Here is a 21,504-nt window from a genome sequence, read left to right on the forward strand (position 1 = left end):
GGCATCCCAGACATCACCTCACAAACCTAAGACCTCCCTGGGCCCCAGCCCACCTCGGCTTCCCGAGTGAGCCACAGCATCTGCTAGGCAGGAAGTTACCTACACCTGTCTGGGCTGTTTATGTTTCCAGAGGGGCCGTGGTTGGGGCAGGTCCCCGTGGCTGGGGACAGCCTGCCGTTTGTCCTAAAATCACCTCCCACACCCCTCAGGGCCTCAGAGTTAGCTCCCACACCAGAGCTGGGGACAAGGGTAGTGTCCCCTCACCCTCCCGGTGCCCCTGCCTTTGGATACCTCCACCAGGATTCCTGGCCCCGTCCCCCCACCCCATCCCACCGTGGACTCCTCTGCCAGCCCTGTCCCAGAGTCCCCCAGGTCTCGGACCCTGGCCTGTCCTCCCCACCCCGAAATCTCCTGCCCCAGGTGGGCACACACAGAGGACCCCATCGCACCCCGCTGGGCTCATCTCTTTGCTGAGCCTGTGGCTCGTGGACAACAGATGCCCACTGCCAGCCCTGCTGGGTGCTCTAGCCCATATTCCTGGTCTCTCCAGGTCTTGACCAAGCCTAAGAAGGGGGGGACAATGTTACAGTCCCATTTTGCAGATGAGGAAGTTGAGGCACCACAGTCTGGGACCCAGTGTCTGTCCATTGGGCAGGGTCATTGAGGGACCCCTCCCACCTCTCCTGATGCCCAGCATAGGGGGTGCCATGGCACAGCCTCGATTCATTTCTGGGCTAGTTGAGGGGCACGTAAGGAGATGGCATCTCCTGGAAGCAGCTCCTTCCCCGTGGGCCCCGGTTCCCCATCTTCCCACCAGACGAAAGGTAAAGGGGGTGGATTTGGGAGGCCAGCAGCAGGGGTGACAGCGGGGACGCATCCCTCCAGAGGCAGGAACCTGTAAGTGCCACCTGGGGCCCAGCCCGCCCGCCCCCTCACCTCCCAGATCCACGGTACCACATGGAAAATTGGAGGAGCGGAGGAGGCAAGGGGCCTGCAAAGCTCGTAAGGGCCGCACTCACGGCTGTTTGCCTCTGCCACGCTGATTTATGAAGGCTGTCTGGGAGCCCCGCCAAGTCTGTAAGTCATGGGCAATTAGGAGGAGTGCTCCAGCCCTCAGCCCGGCCACTGCAGGCCTGCGCACACAGCCTCCCCAGCTCCATGTCCAGCTGCGCCCCTTCAGGCCAGGGGGCCCCACAGAGACCCCTCAAGAGCCTGGGCATGAGTCCTGAGCCCACTTTGCAGATGAGGAAGCCGAGGGCCAGGAAGGCCAAGAGGCTTGCCCTCCCCGCTGGACAGTGCCACTGGCTGGTGGCAGTGTCTGGGGTCCTGCCCATGCCCAAGCAGCATTTTCCTCTGATGCCTCAGTGTGAAGGCTCACTCTAAGGCTCACTCTGGCTTCTTGGGAGCTCTGGCCAGGGGCAGGAGGGAAAGAGGCATCCTGCTTCCTCACCGACCCAGGATGGACCCCTGCACCTGAAGACTAACAAGGAGACACTGCCCCCACCCCCAGGGGCAAACACCATGAATCCCAGTGTCCCCAGCCCTGGGTCCTAATGGCTGTGGAATCTGGAATTGGGGTAGCGGGCACCCATCAGAAGGGGCCTGGGGACCACCCGCACTCTCCCACCCAGACCTGATGGGGACTAAACCAAAACACACTGCCGTCGAGTTGACTCATAGTGACCCTGTAGGGTTTCCGAGGCTGTAAATCTCTACAGAAGCAGACTGCCACATCTTTCTCCTGTGGACCTGCTGGTGGTTTTGAACCGCCGACTTTTTGGTTAGCCGTTGATCATTTTAACCACTGCACCACCAGGGCTGATGGGAACTAGAGAACCAGAATTCTGAAATTTCCCCCGAGCGGCCTCGGAAACGAGGCTCCAGTGTGCGCCGCCTGGCAGAACTTGCTCAAGGAGGGAGACGCCCGGCTGCCCAGACCATCAGCACCCCTCCACAAGGCCACTGAGCGCCCGAAGCAGAGCCAGGACCACCGAATGTTTGCATGTCATTCCATTTTAACTAATTTCAATTTGAGTAGGCACACGTGCAGGGCTGCCGATAGAATACAGGATGCGGAGTTAACCTTGAATTTCAGATGAACGAGGACTCCCTAGTCAGCGTACGTATGTCTTGTGGGGTACTGGGGACGTGCTTGCATGAGACCTGTGTGTAGTGAAACATGATTTCTTGTGTACCTGAGACTCAAATTTCACTCGGCGTCTTGTATTTTACGGTGCCGGGGGGGCGGGGTACAGTGTAAGGAAATAAGGGGTTGGGGCGCTTCCATGGACACATTGCTTTAGAAGTTCTGGGTTAAACCAAGTGACACAAGCAGAGGGTAGCCACGTCCAGGACATGGTTGAGGGGAAGGTAAGGTGGTGTCTTTCTCCCCCAAACTGAAGGGTTCCGGAACCTGGCGGGGGGGTGGGGGGTGGGAGGGAGGCGGGCAGGTACTGGCTAACAAGAGCTGTCCCAGGCCTGGGCCCTAGGCCAGACTTCTCGGGGAGCAGGGAGCACAGCAGCCAGGGCCGTGTCCACCCAGGGTCCAGGCCCAGCCGCACCCCACACCGTTGCCTGACCTACACCCACGCCCAGTGCCCAGGCACACACCCTCCTCCGGCACACACACCCGCCCTCCTGCACACGCGCGCACACACGCACACACACACCCGGACTCCAGACCTAGCTCCGGGAGAGAGCAGCATACCTCAGGCGGCACAAACGCAGAGAAGTTTTATAAACATTTACGACAACGTAGACAAAACAGTTTATTGTAGGGCTGCCTGCGCCTCACCCCCCGCACTGGGTGAGGCTGGCATGGGGGAGCGCCTGGGCCCCCGCCAGCGGCCTCTGTTTGCATAACGGAGGTGTTTTGGTCTGAGGGCAGTCTGCGTGCTGTGACCTTTGTCGTGTCTGCTACCGAAATTTCCTGTCTCTGTTATTCTCTTCTGCAGTAAGACGATATGAAACCCAAAACTTTTATTGCCCCTTTTAAACAGGCTTTACGGCTCTCCATCTGCTCCATTGAGCTCCTGCTCTGGGGCTGGGATTGTAGTTAGGGGCACGTGCTGGCTCTCAGCAGCCGCAGGGCCCTGGCCAGGGTGGGGGGACTCAGAAACCAGATGAGGGGGCGGGGAGCTGGCTTCCAGAGGGCCGGGGCAATGCGCTGCCGAGTCTGCAGAAAGCCTTGGTGCGAAGCTGGTTAACACAGCTAGTGCGGGAGCTGGTGGGGAGCAGTAGGGGACACGTACCATCTGGGGACCTGGCTGCTTGTCCTGGTCACCCCTCTGATGCCCAGACAACCTCGGGCCCCTCTCTCCCCTTCTCTGCACCCAACTTCTTCAACTTTAAAATGGTCACAGCAGCCTTGCTGGGCCAGCCACAAGAGCCTGGGTGGACAAGCTACCTGGGAAGCTGGCTGGATTGGGAAGGCCCAGGAAAGCAACAGACGCAGGAGGAGGAGGAGGAGCGAGGGGGGCATCAGGTGCGGAAGTGGGGGCGAGCCTGGATGGCAGCTCAGAGCTCCACCTGATGACCTGAGGCACGCTCCCTGCAACCTCCCAGCCTCGTTTCCCCGCTGGTAACGGTGCGTCTCTCCCATGGACGTCGTCAGGACTAAACAGGAGCCTTGAAGAACAAACTCTTGGTACGGCATTTTTAAACGGCATTTTAATCAGCCACCTTCGGGGGAGGGGACACAGGCTCCACCCCTTGATGGGGAGTGGCGAAGTTCTGAAAGAGCATGTGGGACTATAAATATTGTTGTGACCATTTCTGGAAAATGTAATCTGCGATGCTCCGCTGCTAACTGAAGGGCTGGAGGTTCGAGTGCGCCCAGAGGTGCCTTGGAAGAAAGGACAGGCGATCTGTTCCAAAAACAATCGGCCATTGAACACCTATGGAGCACAGTTCTGTACTGACACTCACGGGGTCACCATGAGCCAAAGTCAACTCTGCAGCAGCTGGTGACTGGCGACCTGAGGCCGACCTGTCCCCTGCCGAGACGGTACACTGGTTACCTGAGGCCGACCTGTCTCCTGCTGAGACGGTATACTGGTTACCTGAGGCCAACCCGTCTCCTGCCGAGACGGTATACTGGTTACCTGAGGCCGACCTGTCTCCTGCCGAGACGGTATACTGGTGACCTGAGGCTGACCTGTCTGTCCCCTGCCGAGACGGTATACTGGTTACCTGAGGCTGACCTGTCTGTCCCCTGCCGAGACGGTATACTGGTTACCTGAGGCTGACCTGTCTGTCCCCTGCCGAGACGGTATGCTGGTTACCTGAGGCTGACCTGTCTCCTGCCGAGACGGTATACCGGCGACCTGAGGCCGACCTGTCTCCTGCCGAGACGGTATACTGGTTACCTGAGGCTGACCTGTCTCCTGCCGAGACGGTATACTGGTTACCTGAGGCCGACCTGTCTCCTGCCGAGACGGTATACTGGTTACCTGAGGCCGACCTGTCTCCTGCCGAGACGGTATACTGGTTACCTGAGGCCGACCTGTCTCCTGCCGAGGCGGTACACTGGTTACCTGAGGCCGACCTGTCTCCTGCCGAGACGGTACACTGGTTACCTGAGGCCGACCTGTCTCCTGCCGAGACGGTACACTGGTTACCTGAGGCCGACCTGTCTCCTGCCGAGACGGTACACTGGTTACCTGAGGCCGACCTGTCTCCTGCCGAGACGGTACACTGGTTACCTGAGGCTGACCTGTCTCCTGCCGAGACGGTATACTGGTTACCTGAGGCCGACCTGTCTCCTGCCGAGACGGTACACTGGTTACCTGAGGCCGACCTGTCTCCTGCCGAGACGGTACACTGGTTACCTGAGGCCGACCTGTCTCCTGCCGAGACGGTACACTGGTTACCTGAGGCCGACCTGTCTCCTGCCGAGACGGTATACTGGTTACCTGAGGCTGACCTGTCTCCTGCCGAGACGGTACACTGGTTACCTGAGGCTGACCTGTCTCCTGCCGAGACGGTATACTGGTTACCTGAGGCTGACCTGTCTCCTGCCGAGACGGTACACTGGTTACCTGAGGCCGACCTGTCCCCTGCCGAGACGGTACACTGGTTACCTGAGGCCGACCTGTCTCCTGCCGAGACGGTATACTGGCGACCTGAGGCCGACCTGTCTCCTGCCGAGACGGTATACTGGCGACCTGAGGCCGACCTGTCTCCTGCCGAGACGGTATACTGGTTACCTGAGGCTGACCTGTCTCCTGCCGAGACGTAACCCGGGGCGACAGCGAGAACGTGCTGCTCGGCCCCCAGGCTCACTGGTGTCTCTGACCAGCTACAGCTAAGCCTGGACGTCGAGTTACATGCAATACTGTTTAAAAGGCTGTGAGCTGAAGGCAAAGTTTTGTTTGTTAAGAGCCATCGAGTCGGTTCTAACTCATAGCGACCCTACATACAATAGAATGAAACACTGCCTGGTCCTGCACCGTGCTCACCATCGTCGTTACGCTTCAGCCCATTGTCGCAGCCTATCCATCCCCCGTTGAGGGTCTTCCTCTTTTCCACTGACCCTCCACTTCAGCAAGCATGACATCCTTCTCCAAGGACTGGTCCCCCCAATAACACGTCCAAAGTACGTGAGACGAAGTCTCGCCATTGCCACTTCTAAGAAACATTCTGGCTGTGCTTCTTCCAAGGAGGAGTAGGAGGGCAGGGAAACTAGAGGGATGGAAACGGGATGGCAGGGTGGAAATGGGGAGAGTGAGGACACACTCGGGGTGGCGATCAAAGTCGTGGAACAATTACTGTATGAAGTAGTGAGCGGAAGACTAATTTCTGTGTGAACTTTCACCTAAAACACAATAAAAGGCCAGGAGCTCCAAAAGGTTGTTTTGTTCAACAAATTGTTTCAGATAAAAAAAAAAAAAAAAGCACATTAGAAATGGTGATGATTATTTCCCTGATCATCAGTCAAGAGCAACTGCAGAGCGTAGAAGAGGTGCCTTCACCTACAGGGCCCATCACCCCAGTTAAGACATCAAACACCCCGACTTGCCAGGGAAACCAATTGCTTCAAACCAAGTGTCTAGGAGTTATGGAGTAGGGAGGCAAGCATGGGAGGCTGTCTGGAAGAGACAAGTTTGAGGCTGAAGCTTGAAAAGCAAAGTGGACTGCGCTGTGCAACCCACAGACCCCCAGCTCTTGGGTCCTCCTCTGGGCCACTCCACAATGCCACAGCTCTGTGTCTGACTGCCCGGCTGGGCCTGGAACCTTCCCAAAGAGCAAGAAGAAAGCTTTGCTGCCCAAAAGAGAGACTGATGTCTCCTGCCAGGCCATTCTTACATTGGCATTTGTCCAGGGAGGAGAGAGACCACCTTGGCCTGGCATGCTACTGTCTGGCACTCACGGTCACCGTGGCTGAAGGTTGACGGCAAAGGGGCCCCACGCTGGTCTCTCCAGGGCAGGAATCTGCTCAGCAACCCGAGAAAGGACCAGGACTTAGGAGGCAGGCGTGTGCCAGCCTCAGGCTCGGGGAGCCGATCCTCCACTCACAAAAGAGCTGCTGACCCCCACCCTCAGCATCTGTGACCACACCTTCCTGTCTCCAGCTCTTTTCTTGGGTTTCCTTTCAGTCCACCAGTGCCTGAGTTGCAACAGCAGGAAGCCAGGGCTTCAGCCCCTAGGTTTCTGCTACTGAAGCTGGCCTCCACCCTTTGAGAGCTGGGTTAAACATCACCTCCTTCCTGCCAGGTGCCAAGTGCCAAGCAGTGTACCTGGCACCTAGGGGTCACAGCCGTCAGGCTGGGCCGGGCCTCCTCCCTCTGACCATGACCTCTCCCTCTAACGGGGGAGGGAGTTCAATACACCAGCTATTGCAGGTGGGGGAGAGGCGGTGCCATGGGGCTGGGAAAGGCTTCCAGAAGGTGGCTGTCTGGTGCACACTGACAAGGAGAAGGGGGCGGTGGTTCCAGGGGGCATGTGTTAGTCAGGGGTCTCCAGATGGACAGAACCAATAAGACGTACATCTCGAGAGAAAGATTTATCCTAAGGAATTGGCTCGCGTGATTGCGGGGGTGGCGAGGCCAGGAGACTGGAGACCCCAGCAGGATGTCAGTGTCACAGTCTTGGAGCAAAATCCTCCCCTTCTCCCTCAGGAAACCTCCGGTTTGCTCGTTACGGCCTTCGCCTGATGGGACGAGGCTCGCCTTCGTTGCGGAGGGCCCATCTGCCGTCCTCACGGCCAAGTGACAGAAACGCTCGGTGGTTGTTGTTGGGGAGGTTCCGTATGTGCCGAGTAGGACCGTGCTCCACGGAGTTCTCAAGGCTGAGAGCTTTCAGAAGCAGACAGCCAGGGCTTTCTTCTGAGGCATCTCTGGGTGGATTCAAACAGCCAGCCTTTCAACACTTCACCGTTCCTGCCACTCAGGGAAAATCTAATCACACGTAAATGCCTTCTTCACAGCAACATCTGGGCTCATGTCTGACCAAACAACACATGAAAGTCACCACCACAGACTGAGAATGATAAAACGGGTCCTTCAGGGACTGCAGGGCCCATGTGGCCACACAGAGCAGCGGCAGGGGCCAGGCACTCGAGGAAAGCCTGGAGAGAGGACCGCCGGGTCCCCAGGGTCCTGAAGGCTGTCACAGAGGGATTTGAGGGGAGCTTCATGGCTGGGTCTGGCTTCCGGGAAAATGCAACAAGAGTGGAGGACAGAGATCAGGGGAAGCTGTGGTCCACCCAGGTAGGTGATGGGGAACCTGGCACAGGCCGAGGGGCGGAACAAGGGAGAAGAGAAAGCACTGAGGGAGATCGGGAAGGAGCGCCAAGGGGGCATCAACAAGGCTTGCCAGGAGCCCCCAGCCCCCCAGGGCCATGAGAGAAGGCTTCCCTTGTGCCCTCTGGGTGGTGCCAAGCCTGACCTCCAGGGGCTACCACAAGTGTGTCTGCATGGCTCTCAGTCTTCCTGTCAGGGGTGTCCAGGTAAGTTGTCACCAGGGCTTGTGGCTGAAACCTTTTAAAGGTTGACTTGTTTTATAAAGTAGTCCTGGACATGTTTTCTTAGTCCTTCCTGCATCCCATATCCTTCATGGAGTCGGGCAGAACAAGGTACAGGGGTGGTGTGGGTCATATCTGCCAACTTCACACCCAGCCACATGAGACGCGTGAGACCCTGTGATGTCCTGAAGCACTTCCCGCAGCTGGATGGAGTCCTGTCGTGCACCGTGACCCCCTTGCATTGCCTGGCAGGCCGTAGGCAGGCACTTAATGAACACCTGTCGAATGAAAGAATGAACGGGCATTTCCGTATCTGAGTTCCCTGGGTGGTTCAACTGGTCCGTGATCGGTTGATATCCCAAATGTTAGCAGTTTGAACACACCCAGAGGCACTAAGGAAGAAGGGCCTGGAGGTCTGCTTCCAAAAAGATTACCACCAAGAAACCCCTGTTAAAAAAAAACAAATCCATTGCCTCGAGTCAATTCCGACTCATAGTGACCCTATAGGATACAGTAGAACTGCCCCATAAGGTTTCCAAGGAATGCCTGGTGGATTTGAACTGCCGACCTTTTGGTTAGCAGCCGTAGCTCTTAATCACAATGCCAGCAGGGTTTCCAGAAAACCCGGTGGAGCAGCTCTACTTTGTCACATGGGGTCACCATGAGTCAGAATCAGCTCGACGACAAAGGGTTTAGTTTTTTGTCTCGGGTCCTCGCAAATGCAGGGCTAGAGCTTCTAGCAACAACTGCAGCTGGCACCTTGCAGGTAACAGGTGCTCCATAAATGACTAGTCCCTCACCAGAGAGACATCAGCCTAAAGCTGCTCACCCAAAGGGCTGGCCCCTGAGCTGGGAGAGGAGCACTGGCTTGGGGGAGTCCACCCCCTAGGGGCTGTGTGATCCTGGGTGAGGGCCTCAGCGCCAATCTCTAGAAGCAGTGATGCAGCTTATACAGCTGGAGCGTTCAATGGGACCATAGCGGTAAAGGCACTCCCTGCCTCCCACCCTTTGACAGCCTTCCTGGCTGTGGGCCTGGCCACGCCCTGGGCAGGCCAGCAGGCAGAGGCACAGGGACACAGGGACCCATCCACCTTGACAGAACCTGGAGCCATGTGGTCAGCCGCCATCTTGGCTCAGCTGAGCGGCAGCAAGAAAAACCAAAACCAAACCCAGTGCCGTCGAGTTGATTCCGACTCATGCTGACCCTATAGGACAGAGTGGAACTGACTCATAGAGTTTCCAAGGAGCGCCTGGTGGATTCGAACTGCCGACCCTTCCTTTAACAGCCGTAGCACTTAACCACTATGCCACCAGGGTTTCCAAGGACTCTGTATTTACCTTCCCACATGGCCCATGGAGAATCAGATGGGTAAGATCTTCGTCCAGCCCTCAAGGGCACCCTGGGGAGACAGGGCTTACCCCAGGAGGCGGCCAGCCGATGGTGACCACACCAAGTCCAGGGCCAGGTGGGCAGCCTGGCTCTCTGGCCTGCAGGCCACAGAGAGGGAAGGAAAGATGAAGAGGCGAGGCCTGTGGTTGGTGCCCTCCACGTGTGAGCCCTCCCGCCCGCCCGCCCTGCTGGGTTCCTGCCCTCCACTTCGTTCCATGCATGAAGAGGTCAGGTGTGTCATGCCTTCACTGAGTTTTGTTTTGCCAGCAGCTCAGCGAACAGGAGCTGCTGGCCTAGGGCCCCAGCTGGAGCCAGGCTTATCAGGTAGCTGTGGCCACATCTGGAAGATATTTGGGCAGAGACCCCCGTCCATGGCACCACAGCAGTAATACACAAGGCAGCAGCTGGTAAGCGCCTACTGCCTGCCAGGGGTCCAGGAAGCTGCCAGCCTCAGACTGCCGCTCTGCCTGCTCTAGCCTTCCGGAGATGGGAGATGGGTCACACGGGGCTCTGGAGCCTGAGAGCTGAGTCCAGAAATCAGGATGGCGGAAGCGAGGGTGTCAGTTCGAAGGTGACTTCAGAGTCCATGAAGCCTAGTGCCTTCCTCCTGCTACCTGTTTGCTATCAGTGACTGCGAGAGGTGTATGAGATGCCCCACCGTGGGAAGGGTAGATTTTAAAACAAATGGTGCAGGAAGAATTGGGCATCCACACACAAAAATAAGCAAACATTGACCTCACCTCACGCCGTACTCCAAAACTGACTTCAAATGGATCACAGACCTAAATGTAAGAGCTAGAACTAGAAACCTTCCAGCAGAAAACATAAGAGAAAATCTTGGAGACTTTTAGGTTAAGCAAAACTTTCTTAGCTATGACACTGGAAGCGTGATCCATAAAGAAAAAACTGATAAGCTAGACTTGGTCAAAATTTAAAATGTTTGCTCCCCAAAGACATCATTATGAAATTAAAAAAGATATAATCTGGGAGAAGATATTTGCAAACATGTATCTGTTAAGGGATTTGTACCCAGAATATATAAAGAACTCTCAAAATTAAATAATAAGAAAATAAACAACCCAATAAAAAATAGGCAAAACATTTGAGGGGACACTTCATCAAAGGTTGATGAATGATCAAGCACATGAAAAGATGCTCGATACCATTAGTCATTGTTGTTGTGTGTCATCGAGTCGATTCCAACCTGTAGCAACACCATGTGATAGAGTAGAACTGCCCCATAGAATTTCCTAGCCTCTAATCTTTATGGGTCGTGGTGGACTCAATGGAAGCACTCACTCGTCTATGCCGAGAAATTTGGAAGGCAGCTACCTGGCCAACCCACTGGAAGAGATCCTTATTTGTGCCCATTCCAAAGAAAGGTGATCCAACAGAATGCGGAAATTAGCGAACAATATCACTAATATCACATATCTTTGCTAGAGATAATTAAAAAATGGTCGCAGCAGTACATTGACAGGGAACTGCCAGAAATTTAAGCCAAATTCAGAAGAGGACATGCAATGAGGGATATCATTGCTGATGTCATATGGATCTTGGCTAAAAGCAGAGAATACGAGAAAGATTTGTTTTATTGACTATACAAAGGCATTCAACTCTGTGGATCATAACAAATTATGGATAACATTGCAAAGAATGGGAATCCCAGGGCACTTATTTGTGCTCATGAGGAACCTGTACATAGACCAAGAGGTAGGCATTCAAACAGAACAAGGGGATACCGCATGGTTTAAAATAAGGAAAGGTGTGCATCAGGGTTATATCCTTTACCATACTTATTCAATCTGTATGCTGAGCAAATAATCCAAGAAGCTGGACTATATGAAGAAGAACAGGGCATCAGGATTGGAGAAAGACTCACTAACAACCTGTGATATGCAGATGACACAACCTTGCTTGCTAAAAGTGAAGAGGACTTGAAGCACTTACTGATGAAGATCAAAGAACACAGCCTTCAGGGTGGATTACACCTCAACATTAAAAAAAAAAGGTCCTCACAACTAGATCAATAAGCAACATCATGATAAATGGAGAAAGGATTGAAGTTGTTAAGAATTTCATTTTACTTGGATTAGCAATCAACGCCCATGGAAGCAACAGTCAAGAAATCAAACAACATGTTGCATTGGGAAAATCTGCTGCTAAAGATCTCTTTAAAGTGTTTAAAAACAAAAAACAAAGGTGCCACTTTGAGGACTGTCTTAGTTATCTAGTGCTGCTATAACAGAAATGCCACAAGTGGGTGGTTTTAACAAACAGAAATTAATTCTCTCACAGTTTGGGAAGTTAGAAGTCCAAATTCAGGGCACCAACTCCAGGGAAAGGCTTTCGCTCTCTCTTGGTTCTGGGAAAAGGTCTTTGTCATCAGTCTTCCCCTGGTCTAGGAGCTTCTCTGCTCTGGAACCTCAGGTCCAAAGGATGCACTCTGCTCTCAGCTCTTCTTTCTTGGTGGTATGAAATCCCTCTCCTTTCTGCTCACTTCTCTCTTTCATATCTCAAAAAAGATTGACTCAAGATACAACTTAATCCTGTAGATTGTGTCCTGCCTCATTAACATAACTGCCTCTAATCCTGCCTCATTAACCTCTAACCATAGAGGTTAGAATTTACAACACATAGGATAATTACATCATATCAAAAAATAGAGGACAACCACACAATACTGGGAATCATGGCTTAGACAAGTTGACACATTTTTGGGGGACACAATTCAATCCATAACAGCGACTAAGGTGTGCCTGACCCAAGCCATGGTAAATCCAATCGCCTCATGTGCATGTAAAGCTGGGCAATGAATAAGAAAGACTAAAGAAGAGCTGATGGCTTTGAATTATGCTGTTGGCAAAGAATATTGAATATGCTATGTTCTGCCAGAACAACGACCAAATCTGTCTTGGAGGAAGTACAGCCAGAATGTTCCTTAGAAGCAAGGATGGAGAGACTGGATCTCACATACTTTGGACATGTTGTCAGAAGAACTGTCCCTGGAGAAGGACATCATTCTTGCTAAAGTAGAAGACCAGCAAAAGAGAGGAAGACCATCAACGAGATGGCTTGACACAGTGGCTGCAACAATGGGCTCAAATATAGCAACAATTTTTTTTTTAATTTTTATTGTGCTTTAAGTGAAAGTTTAAAAATCAAGTTGGACTCTCATACAAAAATTTATGTACATCTTGCTATATACTCTTAATTGCACTCCCTTAATGAGACAGCAGACTCCTTCCCTCCACTGTCTATTTTCATTTCCATTGGGCCAGCTTCTGACCCCCTGTACCCTCTCATCTCCCCTCCAGACAGGAGATGCCCACATAGCCTCATGGGTCTACTTGATCCAAGAAGCTCACTTTTCACCAATATCATTTTATATACCATGGTCCAGTCCAATCCCTGTCTGAAGAGTTGGCTTTGGGAATGGTTCCTGTCTTGGGCTAACAGAAGGTCTGGGGACCATGACCTTCGGGATCCTTCTAGTCTCAGCCAGACCATTAAGTCTGATCTTTTTACAAGAGTTTGGGGTCTGCATCCCACTGCTCTCCTGCTACCTCAGGGGTTCTCTGTTGTGTTCCCTGTCAGGGCAGTCATGGGTTGTAGCCAGGCACCATCTAGTTCTTCTGGTCTCAGGCTGATGTAGTCTCTGGTTTATGTGGCCCTTTCTGTCTCCTGGGCTCATAATTACCTTGTGTCCTTGGTGTTCTTCATTCTTCTTTGTTCCAGGTGGATTGAGACCCATTGATGCATCTTAGATGGCTGCTTGGTAGCGTTTAAGACCCCAGACACCACTCTCCAAAGTGGGATGCAGAATGTTTTCTTAATAGATTTTATTATGCCAATTGACCTAGATGTCCCCTGAAACCATGGTCCCCAAACCCCCACCCCTACTATGCTGGCCTTCGAAGCGTTCATTTTATTCCGGAAACTTCTTTATAGCAACAATTTTGAGGATGGTGCCAGACTGGGCAGTGTTTCGTTCTGTCGTACATAGGGTTGGTATGAGTTGGAACCAACTCAACGGCACCTAACAACAACAACAATCTTTACGGGAGAAGATTGCCAGGTCTTTTCTCCTGAGAAGCAACTGGGGAAGTCGAATCGCAAACCTTTCAGTTAGCAGCTGAGCGCTTAACACCTGTGCCATCAGACACCCACTAGGATAGCTACAATCAAACAGACATGTTGTGGTTTTACCTTTTCTAGAAATTTAATGTAAGTGGAAAAATCATACAATTTTTAGAAAAGGTAAAACTGTAGAGACAAGAACGGATCAGCAGGTGTCCAGGGCTGGGGATGGGAGCAAGGACTGATGGCAGATGGACACAGGAGAACTGGACTGTGTTGGTGGTTGTGCAATGATGTCATTTACGAAAACTCATTGATTTGTGGTTTGCAAATTATACCTCCATAAAGCTGTTTTTAACACTCTCCCTCTCTGAGGGCGGATTTGCTTAAGTATTTTGAGATTTTTCTGTGCTGCTTTTTCTTCCCTTTCTTGTCTTCTTTTAGATTGTTTTTGTTTTTCACTTGTCTCTCCTCACGTTTGGAATTTATTTTTTTCCTTTAGTAGTCACTTAGCTCATCAAAGCCTAAAGTGAATTAATACCTTTTCCTTTCTCATCCCAAGGACTTTATGGAAACTTTTAATTCCAGTCATTCTCCTCCTAACTTTAAGGCTGTTTTTACCTTGTATTTTTACTCTGTCATCGTCAAGCCCCACAAGATATTTTTACAGTTAATATTTGTTTGGATTTATCCACATACGTAACAATTTTCTTGTTTTTCATTCCTTCTGATATCCCAGCCCTCCCACCTGGAGTTACTTTCCTTCTGTCTCAAATATACCCTTTAAAATTTCCTTGAGTGAGAGTTTGTTTGTGGGACACTTTCTCAATGTTTATTTGCCTGTAACAGCTGCTGTCAAGTTGATTTCAACTCATGGAAACCCCATGTGTTGCACAGCATAGCCGTGCTGTATAGGGTTTTCCAGGCTATGACCTTTTGGAAGGAGATCACCAGGCCTATCTTCCATGGTGTCTCTGGGTGGGTTCAAAGCCAACCTTTTTGTTAGTAGTCAAGCACTTAACTGTTTGTGCAACCCAGGGGCTTAGTCCTTATTTTGCCCCTTTTCACAGGACGTGGAACTCTGAGTTGACAATCTTTTTCTTTTTTCCTAGTTCACATGTATTCTAAGGGCTCAGCCTTTCGGGGATCCAGGGCACTGGAGGGACTCTTTGCCTTCAGTGAGCCTTTAGGTTTGTCTTTTTTTTAATGGCACTTTAGGTAAAGGTTTAGAGCTCAAGTTAGTTTCTCATACAAAAACGTATACACACTTTGTTATGTGACCCTAGTTGCTATCCCTATAACATGACAGTACACTCCTCCTTTCCACCCTGGATTCCCCATGTCCATTCAACCAGTTCCTGTCCCTTTCTGCTTCTCACTTTGCCTCTGGGCAGGAGCTGCCCATTTAGTCGCATGTATCTACTTGAACTAAGAAGCACACTCTTGAGAAGTATCATTTTATGTCTTGTAATCCGGTCTAATCTTTGTCTGAAGAGTTGGCGTCAGGAATGGTTTTAGCTCTGGGTTAACAGAGAGTCTGGGGGCCATGTCTTCTGGGGTTCCTCCAGTCTCAGTCAGACCATTAAGTCTGCTCTTTTTACATGAATTTGAGTTCTGCACCCCAGTTTTCTTCTGCTCCATCAGAGACTCTGTTGTTTTCCCTGTCAGGGTGGTCATTGGTGGTAGCTGGGCACCATTTAGTTCTTCTGGTCTCAGGCTAATGGAGTCTCTGGTTTACTTAGCCCTTTTTGTCTTTGGGCTAATATTTTCCTTGTGTCTTTGGTGATCTTCATTCTCCTTTGCTCGAGGTGGGTTGGGACCCATTGATGCATCTTAGATGGCTGCTCACTAGCTTTTAAGACCCTAGACGTCACTCACCAAAGTGGGATGCAGACCATTTTCTTAACAAACTTTGTTATGCCAATTGACCTATATGTCCACTGAAACCATGGTCCCCAGAACCCTGCCCCAGCTGCTCTGTCCCTTAAAGTGTTTGGTTGCGTTCAGGAAACTTCTTAGCTTTTGGTTTGGTCGGGTTGTGCTTACTTCCCTGTATTGTGTATTGTCCTTCCCTTCACCTAGGATAGTTCTAGTTAGTGATGCATTGACCGGAAATCAAACCCGGGCCTCCTGCGTGGCAGGCGAGAATTCTACCACTGAACCACCAACGGAAGCAGCAGTCAAGAAATCGAAAGACGCATCGCATTGGGTAAATCTGCTTCAAAGGACCTCTTTAAAGTGTTGAAGAGCAAAGATGTCACCTTGAAGACTAAGGTATGCCTGACCCAAACCATGGTATTTTCAATCCCATCATATGCATGTGAAAGCTGAACAATGAATAAGGAACACCGAAGAAGAATTGACCCCTTTGAATTGTGATGTTGGCGAAGAATATTGAATATACCATGGACTGATAAAAGAACGAGCAAATCTGTCTTAGAAGAAGTACAACCAGAATGCTCCTTAGAAGCAAGGATGGCGAGACCGCGTCTTACATACTTTGGACATGTTGTCAGGAGGGATCAGTCCCTGGAGAAGGACATCATGCTTGGCAAAGTACAGGGTCAGCGGAAAAGAGGAAGACCCTCAATGAGGTGGACTGACACAGTGGCTGCAACAATGAACTCAAGCATAACAACGATTGTAAGGATGGCGCAGGACAGGGAAGTGTTTCGTTCTGTTGTGCATAGGGTCACTATGAGTCGGAACCAACTCGACGGCACCTAAAGACAACAACATCTAGTTAGTGAATATCCCTCTCCCTCCTTCGCCACCCTCGTAACCATCAAAGAATTCTTCTGTATTTAAACTTTTTCTTAAGTTCTTATAATAGTGGTCTCACGCAATATTTGTCTTTTTGCAAATGACTGATTTCACTCAGCATAATGCCTTCCAGATTCATCCATGTTATGAGATGTTTCGAGGATTCATTGTTGTTTTTTATCATTGCATGGTATTCCATTCTGTGAATATACCATAATTTGTTTATCCATTCATCCCTTGATGGGCACCTAGGTTGTTTCCATCTTTTTGCTATTGCAAACAGTGCTGTAATGAACATGATTTGCATATATCTATTCATGTGATGGCTTTTATTTCTCTAGGCTATATTCCAAGGAGTGGGGTTGCTGGATTGTATAGTAATTCTATTTCTAGCTTTTTAAGGAAGCGTCAAATCAATTTCCAAAGTGTTCGTACCATTTTACACCCCCAGTAACCAAAAAAAAAAAACAAAAAACCAGTTGCCGTCGAGTCAATTCCGACTCATGGCGACCCTATAGGGCAGAGTAGGACTGCCCCATAGAGTTTCCAAGGAGTGCCTTGTATATTTGAACTGCCAACTTTTTGGTTAGCAGCCTTAGCTCTTAACCACTATACCACCAGGGTTTCCACATTCCCACTAGCAGTGTGTAAGTGTTCCAGTCTCTCCACAACCTCTCTACCATTTATCATTTTGTGTCTTTCGGATTAATGCTAGTCTTTTTGGGGTGAGATGGTATCTCATTGCAGTTTTGATTGGCATTTCTCTAATGGTTAATGATCATGAGCATTTCCTCATGTATCTGTTAGCTGCCCGAATGCAGGTTGACAATCATTTTTTATCAGCATTTTAAATATATAGTTTTTCTATTTTATAACTTCCACTGTTGCTATTGAAAAGTAAGCTCTTAGCCTAATTATCTTTGAAGGTAATCTACATCTTCTCTCTGACTCCTTTTAAAGTCTTCTTTTGATCTTGGATGTTCTACATTTTCACTCTGATATGGATAGGTGTGGATTTCTCTTTATCTTTCTCAAGATTCAATGGGCTTCTTAAATTTGTGGGTTGTTATCTTTCATCAGATCTGGAAAAGTTCCAGTCATAATTGTCTCCAAATATTGTCCCTGACCCCTGTTCTAACCTCTCTTCACTTTCTGGAACTCTAATTAGCACTATGTTATACCTTCTTGGTCTATTCTCCATGTTTTTATTATCTTTTTCACATTTTCCAATTCTATATCTCAATGCAATTTTCCTATTTCTTTTGCTTTATCTTTCAATTCACTGATACCTCTTTAGTTGTATCTAAACAGTTGTTAGACCATCCTTTAAGTTTTTAATTTCAAGTATCATGTTTCTTCCCCCTCCCAGGAGATAGATATGCCTTTTTTTCAAATACACTTGGTGGTTTTTTTTTTTTTTTTTTAATATTCAATCTTCTTTTTTTTTTTATGTAAAACATACTGGGTCTGATAGTACAAATAAACCAGTTATTGTCAAGCTGACTCTGACTCGTGGCGACCCCATCTGTGTCAGAGTAGAACTGTGTTCCACAGGGTTTTCAATGGCTGATTTTCTGAAAAGAGATTGCCAGGCTTTTCTTCCAATGTACCTCTGGATGGGCTCAAACCTCCAAACTTTTGGTTAGCATCCATTTGCACCACCCGGGGACTCCCACAGTTCCAGTCTATGAACTTGCTTTTGCTTATCTGATTATACTACCTGTTGTTTCTGTTGACTTTCACTCATGGTGCCTGTTTCCTTGTGTATTTAGTGATTTAACTCTGAACTGCTAATTTGCTATGGAATTTTTTGTGGAAATTTTCTGAAGCCTGATATAAAGGCAGGTTCCTCCAGTGTCAATCTGCATTTGTTTCTGTCAGATGACTGGACCATTTACTTTACACTAAAAGCTGTTGTTCAAAGTGTCTGAGTAATTAAGGGAACATGAATTCAGGCTGCGTATACACAAGTGGGTGAGCTTAGGATCATTAGTTCTTTGAAAATATTATTCCTCCTTCCTCCAGCACCAAGGTTTGAGACAGGCAGCGTTGTTGCATTCCTGGAGGTGGGATGGATTATCCAGTTTGCCCTGACATTGAAGTGTACCCTTTTGTAGCCCTAGATTGATGGATGCGGTCTTCCCTAAGACTCCCCAACTTGGCTTTGGATGTTGTCTTCTGTCTCCTATCCTAAAAAGTTCAAATTCTTCAAAATCAAAAAGAAGAGACAGACTGTTCTTTTGCCATGTTGCTACTGTTTCCAAGTCAATTCTGACTCACAGTGACCCTACGTGACAGCGTATAACCACCCCATAGGGTTTTCTAGGCTGTAATCTTTATGGGAGCAGAACGCCAGGTCTTTCTCCTGCAGAGCCACGCAGTAGATTTGAACTGTTAATCTTTCAGTTAGCAGCTGAGCACTTAACCATTGCACTGTCAGGGCTCCTTCCTTTGGCCATAGCAACAAGTACTCAAGAGAACTGGCTTTAAGTCCATCATAATCAATAAGTGACAACTTACTTCAGCCAACCAATCGACAACAGTCACACTCCAGTAATTACGCTCCCATAGCTAAAGATCAACCAATCCCAAAAAACTCCCGCTTCTGAGAGTCTTCCAGTCCCTGAACCTCATACTTCTTAAACTTTATGTAGGGTCTGCAGTTTGCTTTGTCCAGGGGTTCTGAGTCTTACATTTACAGCTCTCCCTTTCTTAGTGAATGATAAATTTAGCTTATTTCAGATATAGAGCAGTGGTGGCCTCCAAAGCAGAAGCCAGACTTTTTCCCACTTTTCCCTCTGGGTCCATCTTTTCTCAGTTCCTGGCCTGAGCCTTCCTCACTTCCCAGCCTCTCAAAATGACATTCACAATGATGGACTTTTAAAATATTTTGTCCTGCATTTTTAGCTGCTTTTAGTGGGAGGTTTTGGACAAGTACTCAATTGGCTATTGTCTTAGTCTGGGTTCTCTAGAGAAAAAAGACAGTGTAGCATGTACATACAGAGGGTGGAAGATTTATCTCAAGGAAATGGTTCATGCAGCTGTAGATGTTGGCAAGTCCCAAGTCTGTGGGTCAGGCATCAGGCCGAAGGCTTCTCCTGGCCTCAGGGGCTGATGAACCCAAGATTGGCAGATCAGATGGCAGGCAGCTGGCTCACAGGCTGCGGAGGCCAATGAATCCAAGATCGGTAGGCAATACCACAGGCCATTGGCTCAAGTTCCAAGAGCCAGAGGTCAGATGATGGTGAGCTGGATACAGGATCCAGAACAATCAGGCAAGCTTTGCCAGAGCATCCATATGTATATTGGAGGCAGGTCACACCCCTGAGGAAACTCCCCTTACAATTGATTGGCTGATCACACCAGATCCCATCATGAAGGATGACTACATCATGACATAACTGCCAAATTACGTCATTACTTACCTACCAACCTACACCATTGCATAACTGCCAAACGCTGAAAACCACGGCCCAGCCAGATTGGCACACAGCCTTAATCATCATAATCAACCTTTATCAACTTGAACCTGAACACATCTCCATAAACCATATACAATCTCTAAATAAAGACAATTACAAAGTCATACTTGTGCCTAACATGATACAACTAACATGTGTACAATAAAAAATGCGCTTAAAAAAACATTGTCTTCAAGTCGATTCCTACTCATAGCAACCCTATAGGACAGAGTAGAACTACACCATAGGGTTTCAAAAGAGCAGCTGGTATATTCAAACTGCCTACTTTTGATTAGCAGCTGAGCTCTTAACCGCTGTACCACCAGGGCTCCCAAAAATGCAGTAGCCCCGTTAAAATCTTATATTTTATAAGTGAAGAAAACAAGAATATTTGATGCACACGTACTAGGAAAAAAGCTCATAACAATTACAGTCCTCATTTCTACAACTGGTCACATGGTAGTAACCAGTAACCAGTATTTAGAACTACCTTCTTCCACCACCCATTCTGTATTCCCTTTACCCTCAGTAAGCACCTCAGCTGGCTGTGGGTCTTTGCCCGGTGGGGTGCTCCAAGCCTTCATTACTGAATGGCCTGGGCTGTTAGTAGTCATGTTGGAATTGGGTTCCTGTAGTTTTCTGATGATTTTAATCACAGGGCATGGCAGTATTAAGAGACAACTTAAGGGATCTCCTGTATTCCAGACATACTCTTTTTTTACCCCCATTATGCAACATCAGTCTGATTTTCTCTTGGCTTTTTTTTTTTTTTTAGTCAGGGTAAATCACACCAGCCAATATGATAACTCTCTTCTTTGCCTATTGATCCAGAGGCATGAGGAGCCCAAAGATGCTGGGTGGCATTCCTAACTTCCAGTTCAATGGAATCCATGTTTTTTCTCCTAGTGGGAGCATTCTTCCTTTTGGAACCAAGGACTCTGGACCCACATAGCATAAGGTCGCAGGGACAGGAAGAAAAAATTTTGTGAGTAGGTCACTAGGGGTAATAGTGAGTGCTGTCACTCAGTATCCACCCCTTGATTCCTGGAACCATGAACCTTGGCTATAGAAGAAATAGCACCATATAGTGGATGCTGGTTTAGAGCATATACAGCCTCCTGGAGAACATTGCCCCAGCCCTGCAAAGTGTTGCCACCTAGCTGGCACTGTAATTGTGTCTTTAGAAGGCCATCGCATTGTTCTATCAAGCCAGTTGCTTCAGGATGATGGGGAACATGGTCTGCGGATCTAACCTGAGAAATCTACTCTAACATGCCAATTTCCCTAAACTTTTGGATAGTGTCTTCTACAGTATACCAAGGCAGATCTGGTACTTCAACTTGATTTAGTGTAGGCACCATGTAATTCAGGCTTCAGTGAACCAACAAAATGAACTATTAGATCCTTTCCTAACCACTTGAGCTGAAACATCAAATGAAGAATCTGTATTTAGTGGGCCCATATCAAAAAACTCAGACTGATCCAACTTTATGTTTCTTGCCCCACTATCCCACACCCCTAATAGCTATTTCTGTGCATATTTCCCAGGTTTCGGTTTGTACGTATTAGAAAAGTCAAGCAGTTCTTTGGAGTACAGCATACCTCCTCCTGGGTCACATTTTGTACTTCACCTTATGGGGCTCGCTGCGAGTTAAGTCTAGTTATATGTGTAGAAGAAAAAAATGGATGGTCAGAGTGAGTGCTTGGAACATTCAACAATGTCTTATAAGGCGTGTACCTCAAGCAAAGCCCCAGGCAATGACCCAGGTCCCACCCAGGCGATATCTCAAAGACTCTTCAGGCACAGCTGTGTTAATCTCATCAGGTGGGGGTGGAAGGGATAATGA

General features: G+C 49.1%; 1 protein-coding gene across 1 annotated transcript; it reads left to right on the plus strand.

The window, feature by feature from the left end:
- Positions 1–2,355: 2,355 nt before the first annotated feature.
- LOC126083138 (uncharacterized) lies at positions 2,356–5,574 on the plus strand. Its single transcript, XM_049896529.1, has 5 exons — positions 2,356–2,370; positions 3,299–3,492; positions 4,222–4,703; positions 4,746–4,882; positions 5,009–5,574. Exons 1-5 carry the CDS (start codon positions 2,356–2,358, stop codon positions 5,237–5,239), a joined length of 1,059 nt encoding a protein of 352 aa, XP_049752486.1. The 3' UTR covers positions 5,240–5,574.
- The last annotated feature ends 15,930 nt before the right edge of the window (positions 5,575–21,504 follow it).

This window comes from Elephas maximus, chromosome 9, assembly GCF_024166365.1.
Source record: "Elephas maximus indicus isolate mEleMax1 chromosome 9, mEleMax1 primary haplotype, whole genome shotgun sequence".
Classification (NCBI taxonomy): Eukaryota; Metazoa; Chordata; class Mammalia; order Proboscidea; family Elephantidae; genus Elephas; species Elephas maximus.

Excerpts from the sequence above, each read along its gene's own strand:
- LOC126083138 (XM_049896529.1), top strand. Across the intron at positions 3,493-4,221 it reads GGGGGGCATCAGGTGCGGAA|ACGGTATACTGGTTACCTGA; the intron begins GTGGGGGCGAGC and ends TCCCCTGCCGAG. Across the intron at positions 4,883-5,008 it reads ACTGGTTACCTGAGGCCGAC|CTGTCTCCTGCCGAGACGGT; the intron begins CTGTCTCCTGCC and ends CCTGAGGCTGAC.